The sequence below is a fragment of the Melopsittacus undulatus genome, chromosome 12, assembly GCF_012275295.1.
Source record: "Melopsittacus undulatus isolate bMelUnd1 chromosome 12, bMelUnd1.mat.Z, whole genome shotgun sequence".
Taxonomy (NCBI): Eukaryota; Metazoa; Chordata; class Aves; order Psittaciformes; family Psittaculidae; genus Melopsittacus; species Melopsittacus undulatus.
Window position 1 is genome coordinate 4,199,110 of NC_047538.1, and position 21,973 is coordinate 4,221,082.

Below are 21,973 nucleotides of genomic sequence, written 5' to 3' on the forward strand. Positions count from 1 at the left end.
ACTGGATATATAAATACCAGTAAATGCCAAGAAGCTGAAAATATCATTGCTATAATCCTAATTCTTTCCATCACATTAACTCCCAGAAATACATTTGTGGCAAGAATTCCTGTTTCAGGCTTATTTAAAGCAAAATGAAACATCAGGTTTATTGTTTTCAGACAAGGAAAGTAAGACCAGCCTATGAAGTTTAAACAAATCACATTCTATATTATATTTTCTTTTGTCACAAAGCTCCAAAACGTTTCTTGGTTCATCTCCAAAAACCTTGGAAAAAACTTTCTGAGGCAAGCAGAATTTGCAAGTATCTTAAGGCATTACCTGGCTTTTTGGTAAATAAAGTCTCACTTTACTTTTTCCACATTCATAATCACTTGGATGTAATGCATCCTCAGACATGGCACTGAAAAGAAACTGCACTTCTGTAAACTAAATTACTGAGTAACTTTAAGGCATTACCAAGTTATGTGTCATGTTTCCAGCTTCTGGAAATGGACATACTTGTATGTGTTCCACTGAACCAATTCCTGGATTCCAATTCCACATGCCCAATGTGAAATCCAATTCCACAGGCCCATTCCTCACCCTGGCATCGAGTTAACATTACACTTCTGGTTTATTTAGTTGAGGTGGCAGATGAACTGTTGCTACAGCTGTCCTAGTGGTAACAGTACTAGTTAGTCATCCTGTACACATCCCTTTATCCAGCCCTAGGCAAGGGAGCTCATGCATCTGCTTAGAAGTAGCTGCAAAAAGCAAAGAAAGAAAGTAAAAAACCATAGTTGAATGCACAAACTCTCATATACGTGCATTGGTTGCTCCTGTACACACATGACTATGAAAACTAGTTAAAAATCCATTCAAAGATTTATTTCTATCCAAATACAGGTTTCCCGTCGCCAGGACAATCAAGTCAGTGGTTCACAGAGCTGAGGCAGTCAGGTTCAAATCTGGAGCTGCTCTCTAGTGGCCAGGTTTGGTTTGCTCCCCCTCTGCTGAGAAGCACTGCTCAATCTGAAGTGTGCCAAGCGGGTCAGGTTCAGAAGCTGGTCAGTTCTGGTTCCTCCTGACACTGGACACCAAGTTCTGGAATCCAAATGAAGAGGGTATTAATGGAATACCAGACTTTTCCCATTTGATGAAGACTGGGGAGCTGAAGAGGCTTCTGCCAGCTCTCCAGCTCCATTTGCTGTTTTGTGTCTGTGCTGTACTGTGTAGTTTACACAGCAGCAAAGGAAAATGTTTCCCTAAGGAGATCAGGAGAAAATCTTCCAGGCATTTTCACTTGCTCAGCCACTGATGATTATGGTGCCCTTTAGAGAGACAGGACTGCAACTCCTGTCTGTGCAATTCACAGTATCTCCAGGGGTACTTAACAGGCTACTCTTACCAGGCGAGGATGGTGAGGAGGCTTCTCTTCCAGGGAAGCTCGCAGATCCAGACTGCTGAGCATGGGGTTGCTGCAAGAGATGGTATTTTTCCAGCCAGCCAGGCAGTGCTGTGAAGAGACAGGAGTGCTGCATTGCAGTGCTTTACCCTTTTTAATCCATTGTGGCCTGTTAGTTCTACATAATAACTTCTACACAGGGAGGTTTAAGCAAGTAATTAATTCGGACTAGCAGGAAAGAGAAGAAATCTCTAATGAAGCAGAACTGCACAGGCATCCCCTCAATTATTTCTAAGCCCATCTCCTGCTGTGTGAATTCAGTCAACCAGCCTCTCTGAACCCATCTCCACTTGCCCAGTTCCCTAAGCCTCAAAATCGGGCTTCTTCCTGCATCTTCCCTGGATATGTCTAGGCCAAGGCTAGGTCTGATTAGTAATACTGCCTGCAGCATTGCCTTGTGGCTGGAACACAAGACCAACTCTACTTAATACAGTTTTAAACCCACCCTTGCCACTACTGATATTGCCTGGCCCATGTGCAATACACTGTGAATACTTCATGGAAACTTGTCTTTGAGACTCCCTAACATCTGTGGAAAGAAACACAGGCACTCTGAAGGTCTGGTTCATCGTGTTGAAGAGTCAATGCCTGAAATAAATCAGCTGAATCATGCTTCAGAAGTATAGAGCTCAGTATGGCACTTTCTTTTTCTCAGGGTAAAGCATTTGGAGATATGTCATATAGTTTATGTCAGTTGCACAAATATATGAACTCAGAAGCACACACCAACGGTTTTTCTTGCTATCTCAGTGACACAGATCAGAACTTTTAGTGGAAGCCCTCCCAGGGGGATGAGTCCCAGATTCTCCTTCCTTCTTGTGCTGTACAACAATGTACAACCTGGGCTGTGCCATTAGTAACAATAAGAAGACAGCGACTTACCGAAGGTAACGCTAGACTATCTTCTGGTTCAAAGCTCTTCCTGCGATGGGCTTTGTGTTTGTAGGCAGGCATGAGGGTAGACCTGGGAATGCTGACCCTGCAACCACAGAATGGAAGTCATTGCCTACACTTTCTACAAGGCAAAGGAAATTTGCATACCTGCCCCATTCAGAATCCAAGGGTCTAAACCCAAAGTGAATCAAGCGAAACAGTTTTGGATTAGAGCATTAGACACTTAACATGTACAGAATTCAGATTCTGGAGCAAATTCAGACAAAACATTAATTTCTCACTGACTTCAAAACTGTTTCTGCTTACAGAAAAGCTCAGTGAGAAGTTTTAAAACAAGAGAGAGAACAGCAACCATGAACAGAGAATTTGGCACTGCTTTCTCATCAGCTTTTTCTTCCTTATTGTTTCCTTGAATTCTGCACATCACAAAGCAGTAACTAAGTTACCTGACATAGGCTGGCTCTCCCAATTTCTCTGGGGGCCAGTGAGTACGTGGGATCTTACACACAGGGCAGGCAGACTCTGAATCCACAGGGACAGGGAAGAGGCGCTGGTTTAACCGGTAACAGTAAACACCTGCCACAGAGTAATGCACCATCATGGTAGTTATTGCTACCATTAATAATAGCTGAACAATAGCTATTGCTATTGTTTGTCAGAAGGCTTCTCAATCCACTCAACAAAGCTGTGTTCCATCAGTGTCACACACACATTCTATAGACAGAGATGCTTGTCCTCAAATACCTTTTACATTTCTTGTCCCCGAATAAGTTCCTAAAAAGCAAAACCAGAACTTCAACCTCCTCAAGTTAAAAAGAGAACACCAACCACTTACAAGAAACCTTGACAAAGCACAATGACACTGATAGAGAGGGGATCCTTAGAAGACTCAAGTATCTTTAGAGTAGGAAATTGTATCTGGTTTATAAGCTGCACCTAAAAATCACACATTCATCCCTGCCTTGAACGATGCAGGGCTTCCTCAGAATGACAGCCAAAGTCTGCTCAGTTGTTTGTTCACAGAAACTAGATTAGGAGGCAGCATGATCTTACACTTATGGGAACCGGTTATCTCATCTGGTTCTTGTTCAGAATCTATGTGGTCCACAGCCCTCGGCCTAGAGAAACAGGCAAACAAATCAGTGTCAGGGGGGAAGGCTCTCTGAACCGCCCCACCTTTTCAAAACATACATTTCTTACTGGGAGGGAAATAAAGGCCTATAAAGCCACCCTTACAATGTCCCACTCCAATCAGGCTCTACTCCTCATTACTCTAAAGAGACACACTGCTGCATCAGCCCTTCCCCCATACCCACTTACTCTGGGTGCTGCTCATGAATACATTCTTCTCTGTTGAGCTGTCGGAACTCTTGCAGCTCAGCAAAGTACTGGTCAGATTTTTCTGCTACTGAAGGACTTGTATCTAGGAGTCCTGAGAGTGCCAAGGAAACAGAAAAGGTCAAGGACTTACCACACATAGAAAAGCACTGAAGCAAACCTCACACAAAGCAGTCAAAGCAAAGGTCTGAAGCACCAAAATGAATACTAAGAAAAACAAGCCATCGTGTCAAGCCAGAGTTTTACTGCATGATTTGGGTCCATTATTGCATTCATTCATTTCAGTTACTTGGTATCCCCTCTGACTTCACTGAGCTTTGACATTTTCTGCCTGGTTTCCCATTCCACTGTCACATCAGCATTCCAGGGATGCACTAGACAAGGAATGGCATCTGACAAAACAACTGCAGCTCCTCTGCTGAGACCTTTTACATGGGCTCTAGGGCTGCAGTTCTGTCACACCTAAACTTAAAGGGGCTGTAAACTGTGTTTGAAGTTGTCACATTACTACAACATACTGAGAGCTTTGCTTCATGTTTAGGACTCACCTGCAATCCAGTCGTAGCCCAGGAAAGGACGCACGGACCAGGTGCTCACAGGTATGGTGTATTCTTCAGGGTCAGACTCAGAAGTGACATGACCAGCTTCCTTCTGGGAAGAGAACAATCCATAAGACAATTAGCAGACATTCAAAGATACAGCTTAGGACACAACTGTTCAAATGGGATCGCAGTAGCTTAGTTTGTGGCTGGATTCTGTCTGTGGCTCTACCAGTAACTTGCCCTTTGTTTTCTCAAGTCACAAAACAGAAAGAGGAGGCAGGGGACTTGCCCAGGAAAAGGCAGAATTTGTCAGGGCTTTAAACAAAATGCTCCCTGCATCACACATCCGCAAACATGAGGCCACCTCTGCTTGCCTGGAGGAAGATCACAGCAATAACCTGCCCTCCACACCTATGGAAACAAACTATGTGGCAGCAGCACCACACCAGGCTGTTCTCCCCGAGATGTGAATCACATACACAGAGGACAAGGCATCTCACAGTGAAGCGCTGCAGTCTTCAGTTCAAGGGCTAACGAAAGTAGGGCCTGAACAAACTACCACAAGCCCCCAGCTGCTAAGGCTGAGAACAGCTCTGACCCCAACTTCCAGATTCCACGGTGAGAAAAGAGCAAGCAATGTTCTCCTGGGCCTTTCTCTCCCATCCTTCTATTGACTGATGAAAATAAGCAAAAAACCCATTTACCTTTGGCTCTTGGGACTGAGGTGTCAGCAAGAATGATTTACGAACTGAAGGCTCTCTAACAACCACATGCTGCTTGCTGGTTTCTTCACCTTGGCTGCTGCTCAGTGATGAGGCCAGACCACCCTCAGGCTGCTTCTTCTCATGGAAGCCACCTAGCAGAGTGGACTGTTTTCTGTTCTCTCCATGTCCCAGAGGGAAGGATTCTTTCTCAGGACTTCCTTGAGCATGGTCACCCATCTCCACTTCAGAGGTTTCTCTATCACAGGTAATGACTGCAGTCACTGGCACAACATTCTCTTTCTCAGGAAAGCTGGAATCCAAACCTACTGCTTCCTGCATCTTCACTTGTTGCTGCTGTGCCCCTCTGTCACTGCTGCTGTGTTTAAGAGATGAACAGAGGGCTGCTCTGGCTGCATAAGCTCCAGGTTCCACAGACACCAACACTGCAGGGTCAGCTGCAGGCTCCACAGCACCAGCTGGATTTGTCTTCTGTAAGGAGAGAGACTCTCATACCACACGGCATCATTCAGATTACAAACACCTTTTGCTAGGACACTTCATTCAGTAACAGAAAATGAACGTCTCGTTCTAATCTGCTCACCCTTTTATATTCCTGCTGGGAAAAAAAAGCAAACCCATATATTATTCATGATATATTATTTAAGTGTCTGGAGAAGATAAGGAAGGGGTCCACTTCCAGAGAAATGCAGCTCTTCCCAATTTGAGGAACATTAAACTTTCAACCTTCATGCTTAGAAGAAATAAAAAGATTATGTTCCACAAAGTTCATTCCTTCCTATCTTAGATTAAGAAACCTACATTCCTTGGGCAGGACCTGATCTCTGACCCCTTTGCAAGAACATGGTGGAGACCACAGGACAGGCAACAAACAGCTACTTTTCTGTCTCCATATTCCACATTCTACTTTCTACCAGCTCCTCTGTGTCCATCTGCCTCCTTTAGTGCATCACTCCATAGGCAGAGCTGCTGTCTTTCAGACAAGGTCCATTTGCTTCCCAGCACTTCTAGCACAGACACAACACATACCCTTCTTGTGGGCAAGGGGACAGAGCTTTCAGGAGCTGTTCTGTTATCAAGAGATGCTTTGCTGGGAAGCCTTTTTCTGATCTCTTCCTGCTTCATTCTGAGCCTTTGCAGAAGGTCCTGGTTGGCCTCACGCAGCCTCTGCAGGTGCTCTATCTCCATCCTGTGAAGACATTTCACTGTAAAGCCAGAGGAAGGGTGAACATCATCAATGGAACCATGAAGGGAAGGAGCAGTCCCAGGAGAAAACACTTGCAGGGGACTTCTCATGAAAACCAGAAACAGCTGCTGGACCACTGGGAGTGTCAATCATTGCTCCTCAGAAACCAGCCAGTCTCAAACCCCTTTATGCTAAGGACTAGCACCACTGCATGCTTCCCTCAGATGGAGTGTCAAATGGTTTGCACCCAAAACCTTGCAGCTGACTGAGCAGAGATAAGAGACTCTCACAGACACTAAACATGAAAAAACTCACATCACAAAGCCAAATATAAGATGTTTGATTCAGAGGCTGACACTTAGAACAACCTTATTCTGCTTGAATCTCCTTTTCAAGCATCCAAATTCATACTGGGATACCAGCAGGATGCTCAGAAGTTCCAGATATGACTAAGGAATACGAATGCATTTACTACATCCAAAAGAAATATTGAGTCCGAACTGTCCTCTGCTTCTGGAAGGAAGACTCCAAAAGGCTCAATTATGACTCAGGACTAGGGCTCAAGCAATTCTAGTAACATGCATTAAGCACTACCCTTTTATTGGGAGAGAGGGGAGAAAAAATAGATAGATAGATAGATAGATAGATAGATAGATAGATAGATAGATAGATAGACAGATACTTAGTTTGAGTAGGAAGCTGTCATGCTGTTCAACATGGTGACACCACCACCATCTCCTCTAAACTAGCAGAAAGTGCTGTTTTAATTAAGAAAACTAAACCCCTTCCTCCCCCATCTTTGCTTTTGGCTTGAGTAATCAATTATACCCTCAAGACAACTCTGTGCTTCTCTAGGACCTTATGTCTCAAAGGATCCCTAAACCCTTCTCCAAAACTCATCCCATTTGTTTTTGTGTCTGCTGCCTTGGCAACTGGACATGAGGAATTAAATGCAAGTCCTGTACAACAGCACTGGTTGGAACAAAGAGCAGTGCTAACAATAAAACTACACTATATCTTTTTGTGATAACTATGTATACATATATATATATAGCGAGAGGTGCACTACTGGGCATAAAATAGAAATGCCAGTCTTGAGACACTAAAACTGAGATTATTTGAACAAAACAAGTTCTCACAGGACAATGCCAAGAGTATCTTCTCATCATTGCTCATCAGAAAGCAAATACTGTGAAAATAACATTAGCCAAGGGACTTTCTGGAAGTGTTTTACCAGATGAGACCCACTCTTAGTATAATCTATCAGAAGCTGTTAGTTCTCCGTGCTCAGACCCAGGAACTCAAACTGCTTTAGTCTGAATCCTTTGTGAAAAGGAGCTTAACTTCTTGCAGTAGCAACTGATGGTTGTCCCCGGGGCTACGAACTCCCATCTCTATGCGACCGGCCTACAGACGAAAGCTGTCTCACAGCTATGCAGAGCTTCCCAGAGCTGCTCCTGCGCACACGCGCCGGTTCTGACCTCCGTGCCTACGGCAGACGGCCCCGGGCACTGCCAGCCTCCCCTTCCCTCTCCAAGAGGCCCGGCAGCCGCACAGAGCCGGTGATCTCCCCCCCCGTACAGCGCTGTGCGGAGCCAGGCCAAGCGGCCCCAGCGCTCCGGGCGTTCCGACTCCCCGCGCTCCCCCGATTCCGTGTTCCCGGCCCCACCTCCGCACACCGCCGGGGATCCCCGTCCTGCTCCAGCCGGGACCCCCCGAAGCGGCCACGGCCACGGCTTGGCCCCTCCACTCGCCCAGCGGCCGCCTCCGCGGCTGGGCCCGCCCCTTGGCTCCCGGCATGCGCGGAAAGGCCGGGCCGGGGGAAGCCGGAACCGAGCCGCGGGTGAGGAGGGGACCACGGAGCCCAGCGCCCCCCGCAGCCAAACGGGAGCGGTTCTGAAATCCACGGTTGGAAACGACCCGCACAGCACAACCCCAGCACCATGGTTCCTTAAAGCTCACCCAGCTCCAACCCCTGCCACAGGCAGGGACCCTTTCACTGGAGCAGCTGCTCCAAGCCCCTGTGTCCAACCTGGCCTTGAACACTGCCAGGGATGGAGTGGCGAGTAACCAACTGAGAACAGCCACTGACCATGGTTTCAGTCTCTCAACACAGTATTTGCTGACCATGACTTCCTGCAATATACCACCATTTTTAGTGTAACTCAAGAAGGAATCTCTCAAACTTTCCATTGGATAATTATTATTGGTCTCCTTGTTAATTTTCACAGTAAGCACATAGATTAAAGGTCACTATTGTCTAACATGCAATTTATTCCAATTTATATCATCATCTCAGTAACTATTATACTTACCATTGAAGACTTTGTATCCCCACACACAGCACACATCAGGATAAGTGTTTTTCCAATTCATTTTTATTTTGGTTTCCACTGTTTACAGCATTGATACAGGAATAATTCATGCAAATTTATCACCTTAAATACAGCAGAGAGAAAACTCACTGGTAAGAGTATTTCAAAGAGCTCCATCAATGTAACACAATCAGAAAAATGAGTAGCAGCAGTAAGATAAAGTGCATTTAGTTGACCTTCTTTTTAAGAGTTAGGGGAAGATTTGCTTTGGCATTCCTGTCCTAAGGAATAGCTTATCCTTGTTTATGAACATCAGAAGAGAACAGGCTCCTTGCTCATAAGTGTTTGTTCCTCCACCACTCTGAGTTAAAGAAGTACAGTTGCATTCTGTTGTACAGGATTCCAGCTCATAGACCTTTCTGTTAAAAGTCTGATTGTTGATACTCAGGCTTCTAAAGACACAGGTTACACACACACTGAAAACATTCCTGCCTCCCATGTTAGCAGCTTTGCTTCTTAAAACTTTCAAGTGCTTCTTTCCCTGTTCTACAGGTTACATTTCAGCACAGCAATGGCAATGCCTACACCATCACAACCTGAACAGTTGTGGGAACACACACGCTGCCAAGACCCCAGATTCTAAGAGCACCTCACTCTCTCTTCCCTTCACAGATCAGATATTGGCTTGAAGATCAGCTCATTTATCAGATTTCCCCTAAAGGTCTGATGAAGAGATGCTACCACATGCCTTTAAAGCAAGCTTAGCATTTCAGTCAGCCTAGAACTGCTGAGCAGTGATATATCTTCATCTTCCCCTACCTGGCACTGACAATTTCCTGGTGTATTAGGGATGTGCTGAATGTTTTAGCTCAACAGCACAGCACACAGCCTGTTAGAGCTGTGTACATGATAGCTTGAGAGACTAGAAATCTGGATTTATTCACATAATACCCACGGTACAGTAACTCCACTTACTCTGGCATACTTCACCACAAGCCTACAGAACACATTTCCAGAGGCAAGGACTCAAATTTCTTCCTTACTCCCTTTTGGATCTGATCCAAGATGTATTTATGTCCTGGTGGTTGCCTGAAGAAACCAACCAAGGCCAAGGCAGCCCTCTGATGAAAACAGCTTTTCAGTTTGGTTTGGAGTCAAAGTTGTCTGCTGGAAGTGGAATGTTTGCTTCCTGCATTCCAGAGACAGAACAAGAGTCTCACTGTCAGCTCCTACACAATCGAGATACTTCAGGTCTTACTGCAAAGCTCAAAACAGCCTAAAGTACTTACTGACATTTCACTATTTTTACTCCCTCAAGTATCAGGCAACTGCTTCTTTCTGGAATTTCTGTGACATATGAAACAAGGGACTTGTCACAGGAACATACATGCACACCTGAGCATGAATGAGAAATCCTAAGGCCAGCTGATACCATCTGCAAGTGAAAAGTCTGTCACAGTAAGAAAAAAACCCTCACTGTCAGTAGCTCTGACCTCACCTGGGGCCTCCTCAAGGAGAGCCCATATATGCTCTGAAGTTTGACACTTGACCAGATTCAGGTTCTCACTAACCTCAGAACTACAGGATCCAATTCTGGATTCCTCAGACATTTTGTGGGGAACCAAAAGGTTATAGCCAACACATGGCGAAATACTGACCCACCAAGTGGAAAAGAAACTTTGTAACATAGGAACCTTATCCTGGTACAAGTAAAATTAGTGGAAATGTCTCCTTTATCAACTCCAACAGGAAAAGACTCAAGTCCTTGTAATTCCCAAATCTGTCACTCCAAATTCAAAACTGCTTCAGGGCAATCCTCAATGATTAATTTAATCTATTTGAAAATAAATAATGTCTAAAAAAAAAAAAGAGTTGCTGTGACCCATTCTTGCCCTGGCACAACATAAAAGGGACAGGTCTTCCCCCTCTCCAGAGGAGCTCCACTTCCAGCTCATTCTCATACTTTTAACAGAAGAGAAACAAAATCAAATCATATTACTGCATGGACTGTCACATCCTATGGGAACTCTACATGAAGCAAAATCTCTTACAGCTTGTAATCCTCATGCTGGTTTTATGGCCAAATTGTGGTAATGGAATTCCAAAGGCCTGCTTCCAGACACACAGCTGTGTGTTTCCAAAAAAGGACCCCACAGTCATCAACTCATCAGGTTGTTCATACATTCTGTCAACTGAGGGGTTTTTCCCATTTCTCTTCCTCAAAAAGCTGCCAGATTCTCAGTACTACCCCCTTAACAGGACCTAGTTATGACCTTGCAAACTATTTGTCCATGATATGAAACGGGTCAGACTGCATACTAAGTTGTTCTTAACGAGAACAAACTAACTCCAAAGACAATAAGCTTACTAAAGCAAAATCTTAGTCCCTCTTGCTCTGGAAGAGAACTGGGTTTTGTTCATTGGTTTAAACATCTTGACAGTAATAAACCTTTCTACGAAGGGACATGGTGATTCTCTGTCATAGTCTATAATAATGGAACATTAACCTAAGAGAGAGGCCTGCATGGGCTATAAATTCATTGTGAAACCATCGTTACACCTCTGTGCAAGGGATCTGGGTTTAGACAAACTGCTATTTGTCACTCATACATAAACTCGGGGCTTGGAAGTCAAAAGATCTACCTTCATATAGTAAAATGAAGGAGTCTTTAAAGATGTGTCAGAGTAACTTTTAGCCTGATAAATCAACTTATTACTGTATTTGATTTTGCTTTAAAAAGCCCCTGTGAATGTATGAAGCACACATTCCTTCTGAAGTAGCCTGGTCTCACAGGAAGGAAGAGTTATCAACAGCTAGTGCTTAGAGGTGGGACACAGAACAGGGAAGCAGACTCCTATCATTCACACAGCAACTGGAAACAGCAATAGGCTTTTGCCTATTCCCTTCAGGGAATTCCATCACCCACCATGTTCTCTGGAGTAATTAAGAGAGCACTGAAGGGAAACAGCATTGGTTTTCTGTTCTTCCCACACTATCTGCTTTGCTGCAGGTACTGATGTGTGAACATGTTGAGCTCGCTGTCAAGCCAACCAGCTTTATTCCTGCAAGGACAAAAAGTCTCCATGAGATGAGCAGAACAGCTCAAGTCCATCTGAAAGAAGCATGACTCAAATGAGTCAACAGCCAGGCATGGAGAAGAGTGCCTGAGGTCCATTCCAAACCACCACTACCATCCCCTCCCTTCCTCAGGTCAGGACCGATTGCCCACTAACAATCCCTGGGCCTTGAGATTCAAACAGAGATCACAGTCACAACTTCCCATTAATCTTACCACATAGATAAGGATTGTTTAGAAAATTCTTTACAAGAACCTCTGCAGGGTGAAGAAAAACATCAAACAACTGTGTACAAAGGCAAGGGTGATGCTTTTTCATAATCCTGTAATAGCCTGAAGGAGTTTGCAGGAGCAAAGGACTGCATTTTGATAAACAAAAAGTAACTGCAACTCCAAATCAAAAACAAGATGGAAAAGAGGGTTTGTGAGACAGAAGATTTAAATGGCTGTCAACAGTACATGGCAAAGTACAGAGGCAAAGGGAACACTATGCAGCAGCAAAAGATGCTGATGCCTGCACATCAAATGCTATGATGGAAGGACTGCAGTCAGACACATCCTAATCTGAACATCTTGGGTAATCCTGTGAAAAACAACCGTATGCGAACAGCTGTGTATAGAGGATAATAAAATCTCACCTGAGCAGTTTTGCTTTGCTCTGCAGTGAATCCAGGATTTCAATTTTTTTATTCATGGCAGAAATTTCCTGCTCAAGATTCTCTCGTGTGACATCCACTTGCTGACACAAATGAGCAAACGTCCCAGCCAGCTCTCTAGGAAACAAAAGTTGGATAAAATGAGAAGTAAACCAAGAAGCAAATTCAAGGAGTAAATCCCTTTGACATATAGTGATCGATGATACAAACTCAGATGTTCATCCCTCCATTTCTGCACAAGAATATGTCAGAGCATCAGAGCAACTTGAGAGGCAGAAGCACATTAAAATTAATGATCAATAGCACCCAAATACTACATCAGTGATTCAAATTTTCTTTTAAAACACTTGTTTTTAAATCTGGAATTTAAAATGCAGATTTATCTCACTTTAACAAGGAATATCACTGAAAAAAGAAAAACAACCCAACAGCCAAACAACAGAACTAGTTAAGGTTTTAGCTGAATATAGGAAACTCACTGTTGGACTTGGTGGCTGCAATTAGAACCTGTGTAACTGACAATGAGCTGCAATTTTTCACCAGCATACTCTACAAACTGTCTCTTGAAAGCTCTCTCCTTCGCTTTTGTGGTCCAGGTGAGGCGCTCATATACATAAAGGAGCCCATAAAGGCCTAAAGAGAGAGCAATCAATCTCCAACCCACAGCCTTCCAGACCTAAAAAAAAGCACAAGGAAAACCAAATGACATGATCACCCAGGAATGATGCTAACTTCTAACAGTGGTGCTCAGAGTCTTGCATTTATATTCTAGGCACATGAAACAAGGCAGATACATAACCCTGACTTGCAAAGCCTTTTATTGGTCCGACAGCAGTCTGCACCTTGGTCAGGTGTGCAGTCTACAAAATAAACCTACCTGACGTAAACTACTAGGGCTCTGTATGGGTTATTTCTGCCAGCACATTTAAATTACATCTGCAAGTGCAAACGAACTTTGTCTGGTTCACAGAATCCCTCTTTTGGAAGTAAAAAGACATTTTTAAGTGACCATCTCCCCTCTGAGAAATCATCTGTCCCTATACACTGTGACTCTGGCACTAAAGAAACTTAAGATTCTTCCTGCAAGAGGACTTAGTTACCATCGAAATTATACCTCTTCTGTCTCCATAGTTTGGGGACATTCAAGGTTCAAAACATCCATTATTTTCAAAGGACAGAAAAGCAGGAAGTGCTGATTCGCTCTGAAATAGGTTAGGCATAGGATTTAAAATTAAGTGCTCTCCTCCCCTTCTGGGAAGATAAACATGATCAGAGGCTCTTGTTAGATATTTCTGTCCTAATTCCTCTGTAAATGGGAAAAGAAAAATATTGATTTTTCTTCTATTCTTACGAAAGAATCAGAGACTAATGCTTTTAATGTACTACAAAGGGTTATCTTCACAACAAGCCTGGCTCCAAGCAGAATTATTATTATGCAGAATAAGCTCCATATTTATACTCAAATGGAAGATATCAAAGGAGAATGTATTTTACTATCTGTGATATGCAAATATCTACAGGATACAGCAGTGCAAGAACTTCTCTAGTCAGTGGTCCCACTGTATTTATATAAATATGGCTCAGATTATCAACGCACCACACCACCAACCACGATGATCCCCATGGAAGTTCTGGAAGTCAATGAGGCCAGTCCAGTCACCATCGACACCATGAGCTCTTCCTGGGTCATAGAGCCCTGAGGCAAAGGAGGCAGACTGGGATTTGCTGGTGTTAAAGGGCGTTGAACCTGATTAGAAAAGCAGTGACAAAACAAAGTACAGAATAAGAGAAGAAAAGCCACTGCCCTTCCCCCTAAAGCCTTCAGTGGCCACTGAAATGATATCATATCTATCCCAGCCACACAATGAGGTATCTTACCTGGTCATTATAGCCCATCAAGGCCCGACGACCATTCTTTGGTCCCAAAAACCTGTTCACCAGCATCGTCCATCCAAGAGAGAAATGGAATTCTATGTCCTCTTGGAAGTCGGCACAAAGCTTGTCACAGTTCAGATCATAGCTGAGCATGAAGCACTGCCGTGGAATTAACATGTCTATCTGGCCCCTCAAAGAGACTGGCAGAAGGGGTTTTAAACCATCTGCACAGACAAAAAATAAACACATTCAAAAACCAGCTACTGAGTTCTCAGGAATTAACTGGACTTGTATTCTGTAATCAGGGTGGTTATGGGTTGGTTCCATCCTCCACAGCTCTTTTTCTTAGTACGTCACACTTCCTAAAGGCAAGCATGTTGCAAAGCACAAGATACATCATTAATTACTCTTAGATTCTTATTTCTTCAGATCAACTCAAAAGGAGATCTTCCCACAGATCTCTTAAATCCTTACAGGCAGCTGGTGAAGTTTACAGTTTAGCATTAGCTTGGAAAACAGAACCTAATGGCCAGTTCTAAAAATGAGTAAGCATCATATTACTATTAAAGCTTATATTCAGACAAGCACTTAGTTAAAAGTCATTCACATTTCATTAGGATTTTGTTTGGAGAATCTCTCAAGCTTCCAAGGTCACAGTTCCTCTCTGCTATGAGGATTAAGCTTGTTGTATATATTCATTAGCAAATCACTGCACAAGTTCAGACAGAGTGGAAAAAGCAAGAGTAATTAGCCCTCCCATAACAGCACTACTAATCAAGATGGAAACTAAGATAATGCTATCATCAACTAAGACATCAGCCACCAGATTAAAGAGAAACCCAGACCATCTACCTACTTATTTTGCACTACAGTTAAAGGAAAAAGCAAGGGCAATGTTGCCTGCTGCACTGACCTATCATTTCTTGCTGCATTGTCTGCAGGGAAGCAGTGATTGCATTGGAGCAACGATCTGACATGTTACGGCCCAGGCCTTCCTCAATGTGTTTATGTAGCTCCTGACAAAGAAAGGAAGAGTTGTTAAGTTTAAAATAACCATAGGTAAGATGCAGGCTGCAACTGCTAGAACTTCCCAGCTGAAAAAACCCTCCCAGAACAGGAGCACACACTCTGTCTGCCCACTATTCTAATGCTAATTTCATCTTTATCCCTGTTCTTCAGTGAGAGGAAAAAGCAAATGAAAAATGTCCCATGTACTCTAGTCTAGGGAAAGTTCTGTTTGATCTACGCAATGTGATACATCACATGCAACAATTTATCACTGTGGTTATAAAAAAAAATTAAAATTTTTAATGGCTTGTTTTGTTCTTTTTTAAAGATGTTCAGTTTTTATAGAAGCTGTCCAAACACAAGGGACATTCTAACAAAAGACTGTGCACAAAATGAAGAGCTTAACTCGTATCCTGTTTGGAAGAATGTTAAACATCTCAATGATCTGGCACAATTAATTACTCAGAGCCAAAAAAAACCAAACCTCTTTAAATTGCTTAAGGAACCTGTGGGAAGCAAACATCCTTTGAACAACCACAGAATGGTTTGGGTTGGAAAGGACCTTAAGATCATCCAGTTCCAACCCCTCTGCATGACAAGGGACACCTCACCCTAGATCATGTCACCCAAGGCTCTGTCCAGCCTGGCCTTGAACCTGCCTCCATCCCTGGCCAGAGGTGGAGATTTACCAATATCTTTTGGCAGCCTGTTACACTTACTTACACTTTTGTAAACTTTAAGAACTACTTGAGATGGATGGAAGTCTGCTTGGTATTCATCTACTAGCACTGAGAGCCGTCGGATTTCTTCTGCCATTGCATTTGACACCTAGGGAAACAGCAAAAAAACCAGTTTCTACGTATCCTGTCCTAGGAGAGATACAAAACCAACAAGGAAGACACTCATCTCTCAGTAAAGCACTGCTGAACACTAGGTACAACTGTGCCACACACTGTGTGCCAACTGCAATATTGGCGACTTGCAAACAAAGAAGATGGCTGAGAAGTATGCAGACTTATGTCTTCTGTAACAACGCAAAGACTGAGGCAGTGCAAGACTGAAAACTTAACAGGCCTTTCCTGAATACTCGTAATAGTGAAAATAACATGTTAGTATCAACAGTAAGACTGACATTCTAGACTGAAACAATGAAACTTACCTGAAATATCTTAGTACCTTAGGAAGCATTCAAGACTGAAATATCATAGCAGAAATAATCCCAACATTAAACAAAGTCTCATTGTTTATTTAAAGCATCTTATACAAGTCTCTTTTCAATTTAGTACCTCAAGGAAAGAAAAACAAACCAAACCCGTCTTCTGAAAGCACTCCTTCCCTTCTGATCTCTCTCACATTTCTAGTACCTCAAAGCATTGTCAGCACTTTGTATTTTTCCCACCACACTGTAGCTGTTTCAGACAGTTTTCTGCAGCCACTCCTCCTTACCTGCCTCTCCACTTCTTCTGTGATCTGTCTTATTTTCCGTTTGTAGTCTTGAGTAAGGAGCTCCAGCTGTTTGTCAATGAAACCTAAACGCTCCTGTCGCTCCTCTCGCATTTCCAGACAGTAAACTCTGGGGGGAAAAAAGGAAAACTGCCCCATCAGAAGTCAGATAAATGCGTTTTTGGTCTACAAATATCATTTGAGTCCCAGAAACAAGAGAAATTCTCCTGTGCAAGAGCAAAATGTGTCAGTATTTACAATACATTACATACACATGGCACAGAACAAAAAAAGAAGAGGTTCTTTTCCCAATACTTTCTAGTTCACCAGAAACAAGACTGATACACGTCCTTCCCACTCCCAAACACACAATATTCTGCTTTATGTATTAAATCCTCATATTCCTTTCAGTTATTCCTATAATACAAACTTCTGTTATGCATGCACCAAGTCCCAGCTCTCCTCACCGCTGTTCCTGGGCAGCAATATGCACAGAATCCATGATGAGACGAACATCTTCCGCAATCTGCTTCGCTCTCACCGTGTGCTGCTCAAACTTAGTTTTTACTGCTGACTGTGAGATACATTCCTGCACACAAAGAGCAGCCCAAGATTAGCCACAGGCAGAAACACAATAACACAACTTCTCCTTCCCATACAATCTATTTCCAAGACATGGTCCTATTCCATGTTTAGAAACTCTTGTCCCCCGCCCTTCAGGAGTAAAACCTAAACAGAAGGTTGGTACACATAATGCTCACCTCAAATCTTCTCTCGAAGTTCTGAAACTCAAACATTCTTACTTGAAATCCATCTGCCAATGCTCCACCTGAGAGAAAGTACAAAACAACCACTTAAGTTCTGAGAAAGCTACCAGAGGTTGGACATCAGGAAATGCTCCTGCTCTACCCTGAAGCCAATGCAAAAAGTGCTGCTAAGCCACCTCTTTGTTTCTGACTGCTCTATTAATAACCTAACTCACCTTAATTTTATCCTTTTTTTTGAACAAGATACAGAATCACAGAATTATTTGGGTTGGAAAGGACCTTAAGTTAAACCAGTTCCAACACCCCTGCCATGGGCAGGGATGCCTCACACTAGACCATGTCACCCAAGGCCCTGTCCAACCTGGCCTTGAACACTGCTAGGAATGGAGTATTCATCACTTCTCTGGGCAACCTAAGGGTGTCTCACCATCCTCACAGTAAAGAACTTCCTCCTTATACCTAACCTGAACTTCCCCTGTTTAAGTTTGAATCCATCACCCCTTGTCCTATTACTACAGTCCTTGAAGAAGAGCCCCTCTCCAGCACTCTTGCAGGCCCCCTTCAGATATTGGAAGGCTGCTATTCTCCATTTTCTTCCCTGTAAGAAAATGGAAAGTTTCCCTTAGTTTTCCTTACCTCCTTCTGGCATCCCTTGAGCCTTCTGAATCCTGGCATTGAGCACTTCTTTTGCTGACACAAAGAAAATGCGATCCCCTGCCTGGGCTCGGTCCACTACACCCAGCTCATCTACCAAGAAACTGGTGCACCTCTCCATATGCTGACGACGCACCTGAGGGACAAACAGGATAAACGCCACATGCAGTTAAATCCACTTTACACTCCAGCTCTTCAAGGTTAGATCAGGCATCCTGATGCCCTCTGCTGGCCTAAGCCACCAATACAAAAGAATAAGGAGTATCTTTGCTGCTTGACGGAATCTTTCAAGGTTATCAGAGCAATCTCACTTCAAAAGGCCCCTGTGAAACTCTTGATTTCCAGCTCTGAATTTAAGAGTCCTGATCACTAGTCTATACTCCCTCTGATTGCCACACAAAGTTAATAAAAATACAAACTAAAATACATACAACACTGTGATTCTACTGGCAAGGACCAAAGTCAAAAATGGACTCCATGCAAACAGAAAGAATTTAAACACATCACAAACCTCTTCCATGTATTCTGGTTCAGAGGCAGATGCATCCCAGCGGTTATTTAAAATAAATATATTGGGTCGAGACAGACGTTCATTCACCTTGTGAAAGAACTGCTTCTCCTAAGCAAAATGGAACAAAACCTTTTCAGATTAATATCTCATTTTTTTTTTACTTTTATCCAAATTCACTGAACAAGTGGACTTGAACATACAGTTTGCATCAACGTTGATTCAGAATTTGCCACCAGGACAAATACGTCAGCATCTAGACAGAATTTGTCAATCCAGCTGTCCAGCTCTGTGGTTACATCAATGCCAGGGCTAGCAATAGAAAGAGAAGAGACATTACTATGCTGTGGAAACAGCAAAAATAGAATTTAAAGGTTAAGAGATGTGGTTTAGCTTTTCAGGGCATTAATTTCCCATGTCTGAGCTACACTGTGCCGAGGTCACAAAGAGTACAGGCTAAAAGGCAGTATCAATCAAGAGAAACTCTGACTGCTAACTACAGGCAAGTAACTTTAGTCCCCGTCACAGACTAGAGCAGGGTTGATTTCCTTGATGTTTGTTAAATTAGTATTTGAAGACATTCTTGTAATTAATATGTGATAAGCAGGAAAGGAAAGAAAGATATTTCTCACCTGTCCATCAGCACCAAGTCATCCTTTAAGAGAGGACATTTGGAATTGGGCCACATTACACTGACTAGGCTGCCAGCATTCAGAAGTTCATCTTGATGAAGGGCATGAGCCAGCTGGTTTACTGTCTATTAAAAAGATGGATCATTTATAACATTTCCTGCATGCTAAGACCCATTAACACAGTTACCTCCCCTTCAGGCCTCTTCACAGACAATTTAAGATAAAACCCGGCTCCAAATCACTTTCTCCCTGGGAGGCTTTCCACATAAAACTCACTTGAATTTCCTAGTCAAAAGGCATCTGCCTAGTGAGAATTTACAGTCAAGAATGGCTACTGAGGAATTACCAGGAAGTCTTGTGATCTCTGCCAGTCATACAGAGCTCAGAACTTCCCAAGTCACCATTCTAGTTCCCTGCTATCACTTACAAATACAACCGATTATATTTGTCATAAAATGAAAGCATTTCACCCTGTAACTTGCTCCATTCCTCTATTTCCTAACAGAACCCTGCTCTTCATCTCTACTCCTTTAATGATTAAATAGCTTAACTTTGAAGCTTATTCATAATGCTTTAATTTTTTTTGCTCCTTCCTTTTTCTGGTACTTCTGAAGAGCTTTCCTCCTTTCTGTTATGCTTAAGGAAATCATACCTTAACACTTTTCTTTTCCTCTGAGCCTTCAGTAAGCAGGAAAGCTTCATGTCCATCTGTCCCCTCTACACGCAGGAAACAATTAGTGGTGTGTCCAATTCCGGAAGGAAGGACTTTGTCCCACAGCATGGCATTTATCACAGTGCTTTTCCCATTGCTTGTCCTGAAGTCATATTAAAGAACAGTATAGCTAGGTTTCGGAGACTCAGTTATACTCATTGATATTACAGAAAGCAAGTTCCCTAAACCCAAGCAGTAGCACATAATTTTGGTGCTAAAGGCAGCTTACAAAAATTTTTCTTATTTTCTTATTTTAAGCATACTTGCAAGTTGGAACATGCTACGATACTTGTTTCCAATTTACAAGAGGACTAGCACCAGGGACATGCCCACTACAAGCAAAAGCTGGAGCACCAGTGTTTCTATAAATACTTTTTCCTGGTTACAGTCCTAAAGATGGCAGTTGCTTTACTGAGCGGGGAGTGTAGGCAACAAGCACGTGACTCACCTGCCAAAAAAAGCAACTTTCATGTGTCGCCTCGCCAACACTTCACTAATGCCATTCACTTTCGACAGGTAGCCTTTGACTTCCAGTACCTGCTCTTCTGTGGTGACAGGATCAAGCTCTACATTCTTGTGTGTGTCTAAAACCAAAATACATCACATCTCCGAATTGCAGAAGTCATTGGTCTCACTGCTCCTCATGATGTAACACACGTAACTAAATACTTATCTGTGGCCCCAAGACTGTGTGGGCAATCCTGACACATACAATTACACCCTGGGTCAATTTTGCATCAGCTTTTATCAGCTGGTCTCTTTTGTGTAGATAGTAACCATTTTCAACCTTAGGACTGCCTTGAACAGTACACAGGCGACACTTCAAATACACCAACACCCTTAAAAATGAATCTTCTGTCTGTAACTTTAGCTGCTAAAGCCAATTACCGGCATATGCCACATGTCACTTACAACATGTCTAGGTAAGAACTGAAAGAAACATAGGCAAAAAAACTGAAGGGTCTCATATAGCTTAAACTCCCAAACAACATAAAGAACAAGCATAGCTCACTAACTAGCTATTTCCTCACACGCATGAACTTGTCAGCTTGAAAATATGAGCCCTGACCTTGACCCAAACTCAGTAAAATAATCTAAATACTGATATATAAACAGCATGAGTGTACAAATAAGCACACAGGTCTAGCAGTAACATTTAACTGAATGAGGGGGTTTTGCTGCATGAGTGAAGCACTGTTACACATTTGCAGTTCAAGAACCCAGCTTACCTTCCAGGAACGAGGAGCTCTCACTGATGTATGCAGCCAACTGTTCAAAGATACCATTGATTTTCTTCTTTGCAGTGACAAAATGTTTAAGTGGAGAAGCATTTACTTCAGCCATGTGTCTTTTATCCTTCTTCACTGCAACTATTGACTTGGAACGAGTAAAGAGCAGGGACATCGCGCTACAGGGGAAAATGCCGTAAATAAAGGTGGCTCACCAAGTGAGCTATCCTATTGCAACTTAGCTATCCAACTAAGCATCCTATCAAGAATTAGCTAAATACAGGCTTTAAAACCAGCCTTCTTTCTTACACAACGAAATTGCTCTGTTTTCTACAACTACATATTACTCATGGATAAGAAATTTAAAAGAAAAAGGCTATTTTCCTCCTCCCTCCCACAGGCCCCTGGTGATCAGCGCTCCCCTTCCTCTGCTTACTTTGAGTTTCGTTTTCACCAGACAGGCATGGTCAGCTCGAGTCCCTCTTGCACATGAACGCCTGCAGGCCGTTTACCTGCCCTTCTCCCTCGCCCTGGCCGAACTCCGTCCCGCAGCTCTTCCAGCGATGCCGAGTCCAGCCTGTCCCCCTCCCTGCGGCAAAGGGACACGGGGGATGAGGGACGCAGGCTGCCGAGCTCCGCGGTGGGCCAGGCTCTGCTCTCCCGCTACCCCAGCGAGCAGGGGATGCGCTGGGCTGATGCTCCGGCCGGCCGCCATCGCCGTCTCCTCACGCCTCAGGGGGCTGGCGGGAACCGGCCCCACTCCCACCACGGAGGAGCAACAGGGCCATGCCCCGGCGCGTCCCCCCCTCCCCTTCCCTCCCGTACCCTGTCCCCGCCGCCGGGGAGCCCCGTGTCCGGCTCCCACCGCCCCTCCGCTGCCAGGCACCGCCCCAGCCCTCACCTTCAGCACCGCTCCCGCACCGCCGCCATGTCACCCGCGGCACCGTCACCAACCCGGCGCTTAAGGA

At 43.6% G+C, this 21,973-nt stretch overlaps 2 protein-coding genes across 2 annotated transcripts; both read right to left on the reverse strand.

Moving 5' to 3' along the window:
- Positions 1-848: 848 nt before the first annotated feature.
- On the reverse strand, positions 849-8,573 carry MIIP (migration and invasion inhibitory protein). Its single transcript, XM_034068411.1, is given in 11 exon segments — positions 849-1,074; positions 1,076-1,086; positions 1,391-1,498; positions 2,330-2,426; positions 2,788-2,993; positions 3,327-3,459; positions 3,662-3,773; positions 4,228-4,330; positions 4,926-5,414; positions 5,973-6,148; positions 8,445-8,573. Coding segments are annotated over 11 exon segments (1,626 nt in total). The 5' UTR covers positions 8,506-8,573; the 3' UTR covers positions 849-944.
- A 186-nt stretch (positions 8,574-8,759) lies between these two features.
- Positions 8,760-21,971, reverse strand: MFN2 (mitofusin 2). Its single transcript, XM_005143679.4, has 19 exons — positions 21,907-21,971; positions 21,442-21,594; positions 21,006-21,184; positions 20,225-20,360; positions 19,717-19,879; positions 19,065-19,189; positions 18,636-18,744; positions 18,436-18,543; positions 17,907-18,060; positions 17,265-17,332; positions 16,971-17,092; positions 16,507-16,633; positions 15,784-15,888; positions 14,966-15,068; positions 14,056-14,276; positions 13,775-13,924; positions 12,657-12,853; positions 12,160-12,294; positions 8,760-11,507 (listed from the first exon to the last, which is right to left on the reverse strand). The coding sequence occupies exons 3-19, from the start codon at positions 21,178-21,180 to the stop codon at positions 11,438-11,440; spliced, it is 2,268 nt and encodes a 755-aa protein (XP_005143736.1). The 5' UTR covers positions 21,181-21,184; positions 21,442-21,594; positions 21,907-21,971; the 3' UTR covers positions 8,760-11,437.
- Between the last annotated feature and the right edge of the window lie 2 nt (positions 21,972-21,973).

Excerpts from the sequence above, each read along its gene's own strand:
- MFN2 (XM_005143679.4), bottom strand. The coding sequence starts at position 21,180 with ATGTCCCTGCTCTTTACTCGTTCCAAGTCAATAGTTGCAGTGAAGAAG. Across the intron at positions 19,880-20,224 it reads AAAGTTGCTTTTTTTGGCAG|GACAAGCAATGGGAAAAGCA; the intron begins GTGAGTCACGTG and ends ATATGACTTCAG. Across the intron at positions 18,745-19,064 it reads GACTTGGTGCTGATGGACAG|CCCTGGCATTGATGTAACCA; the intron begins GTGAGAAATATC and ends TTCTATTGCTAG.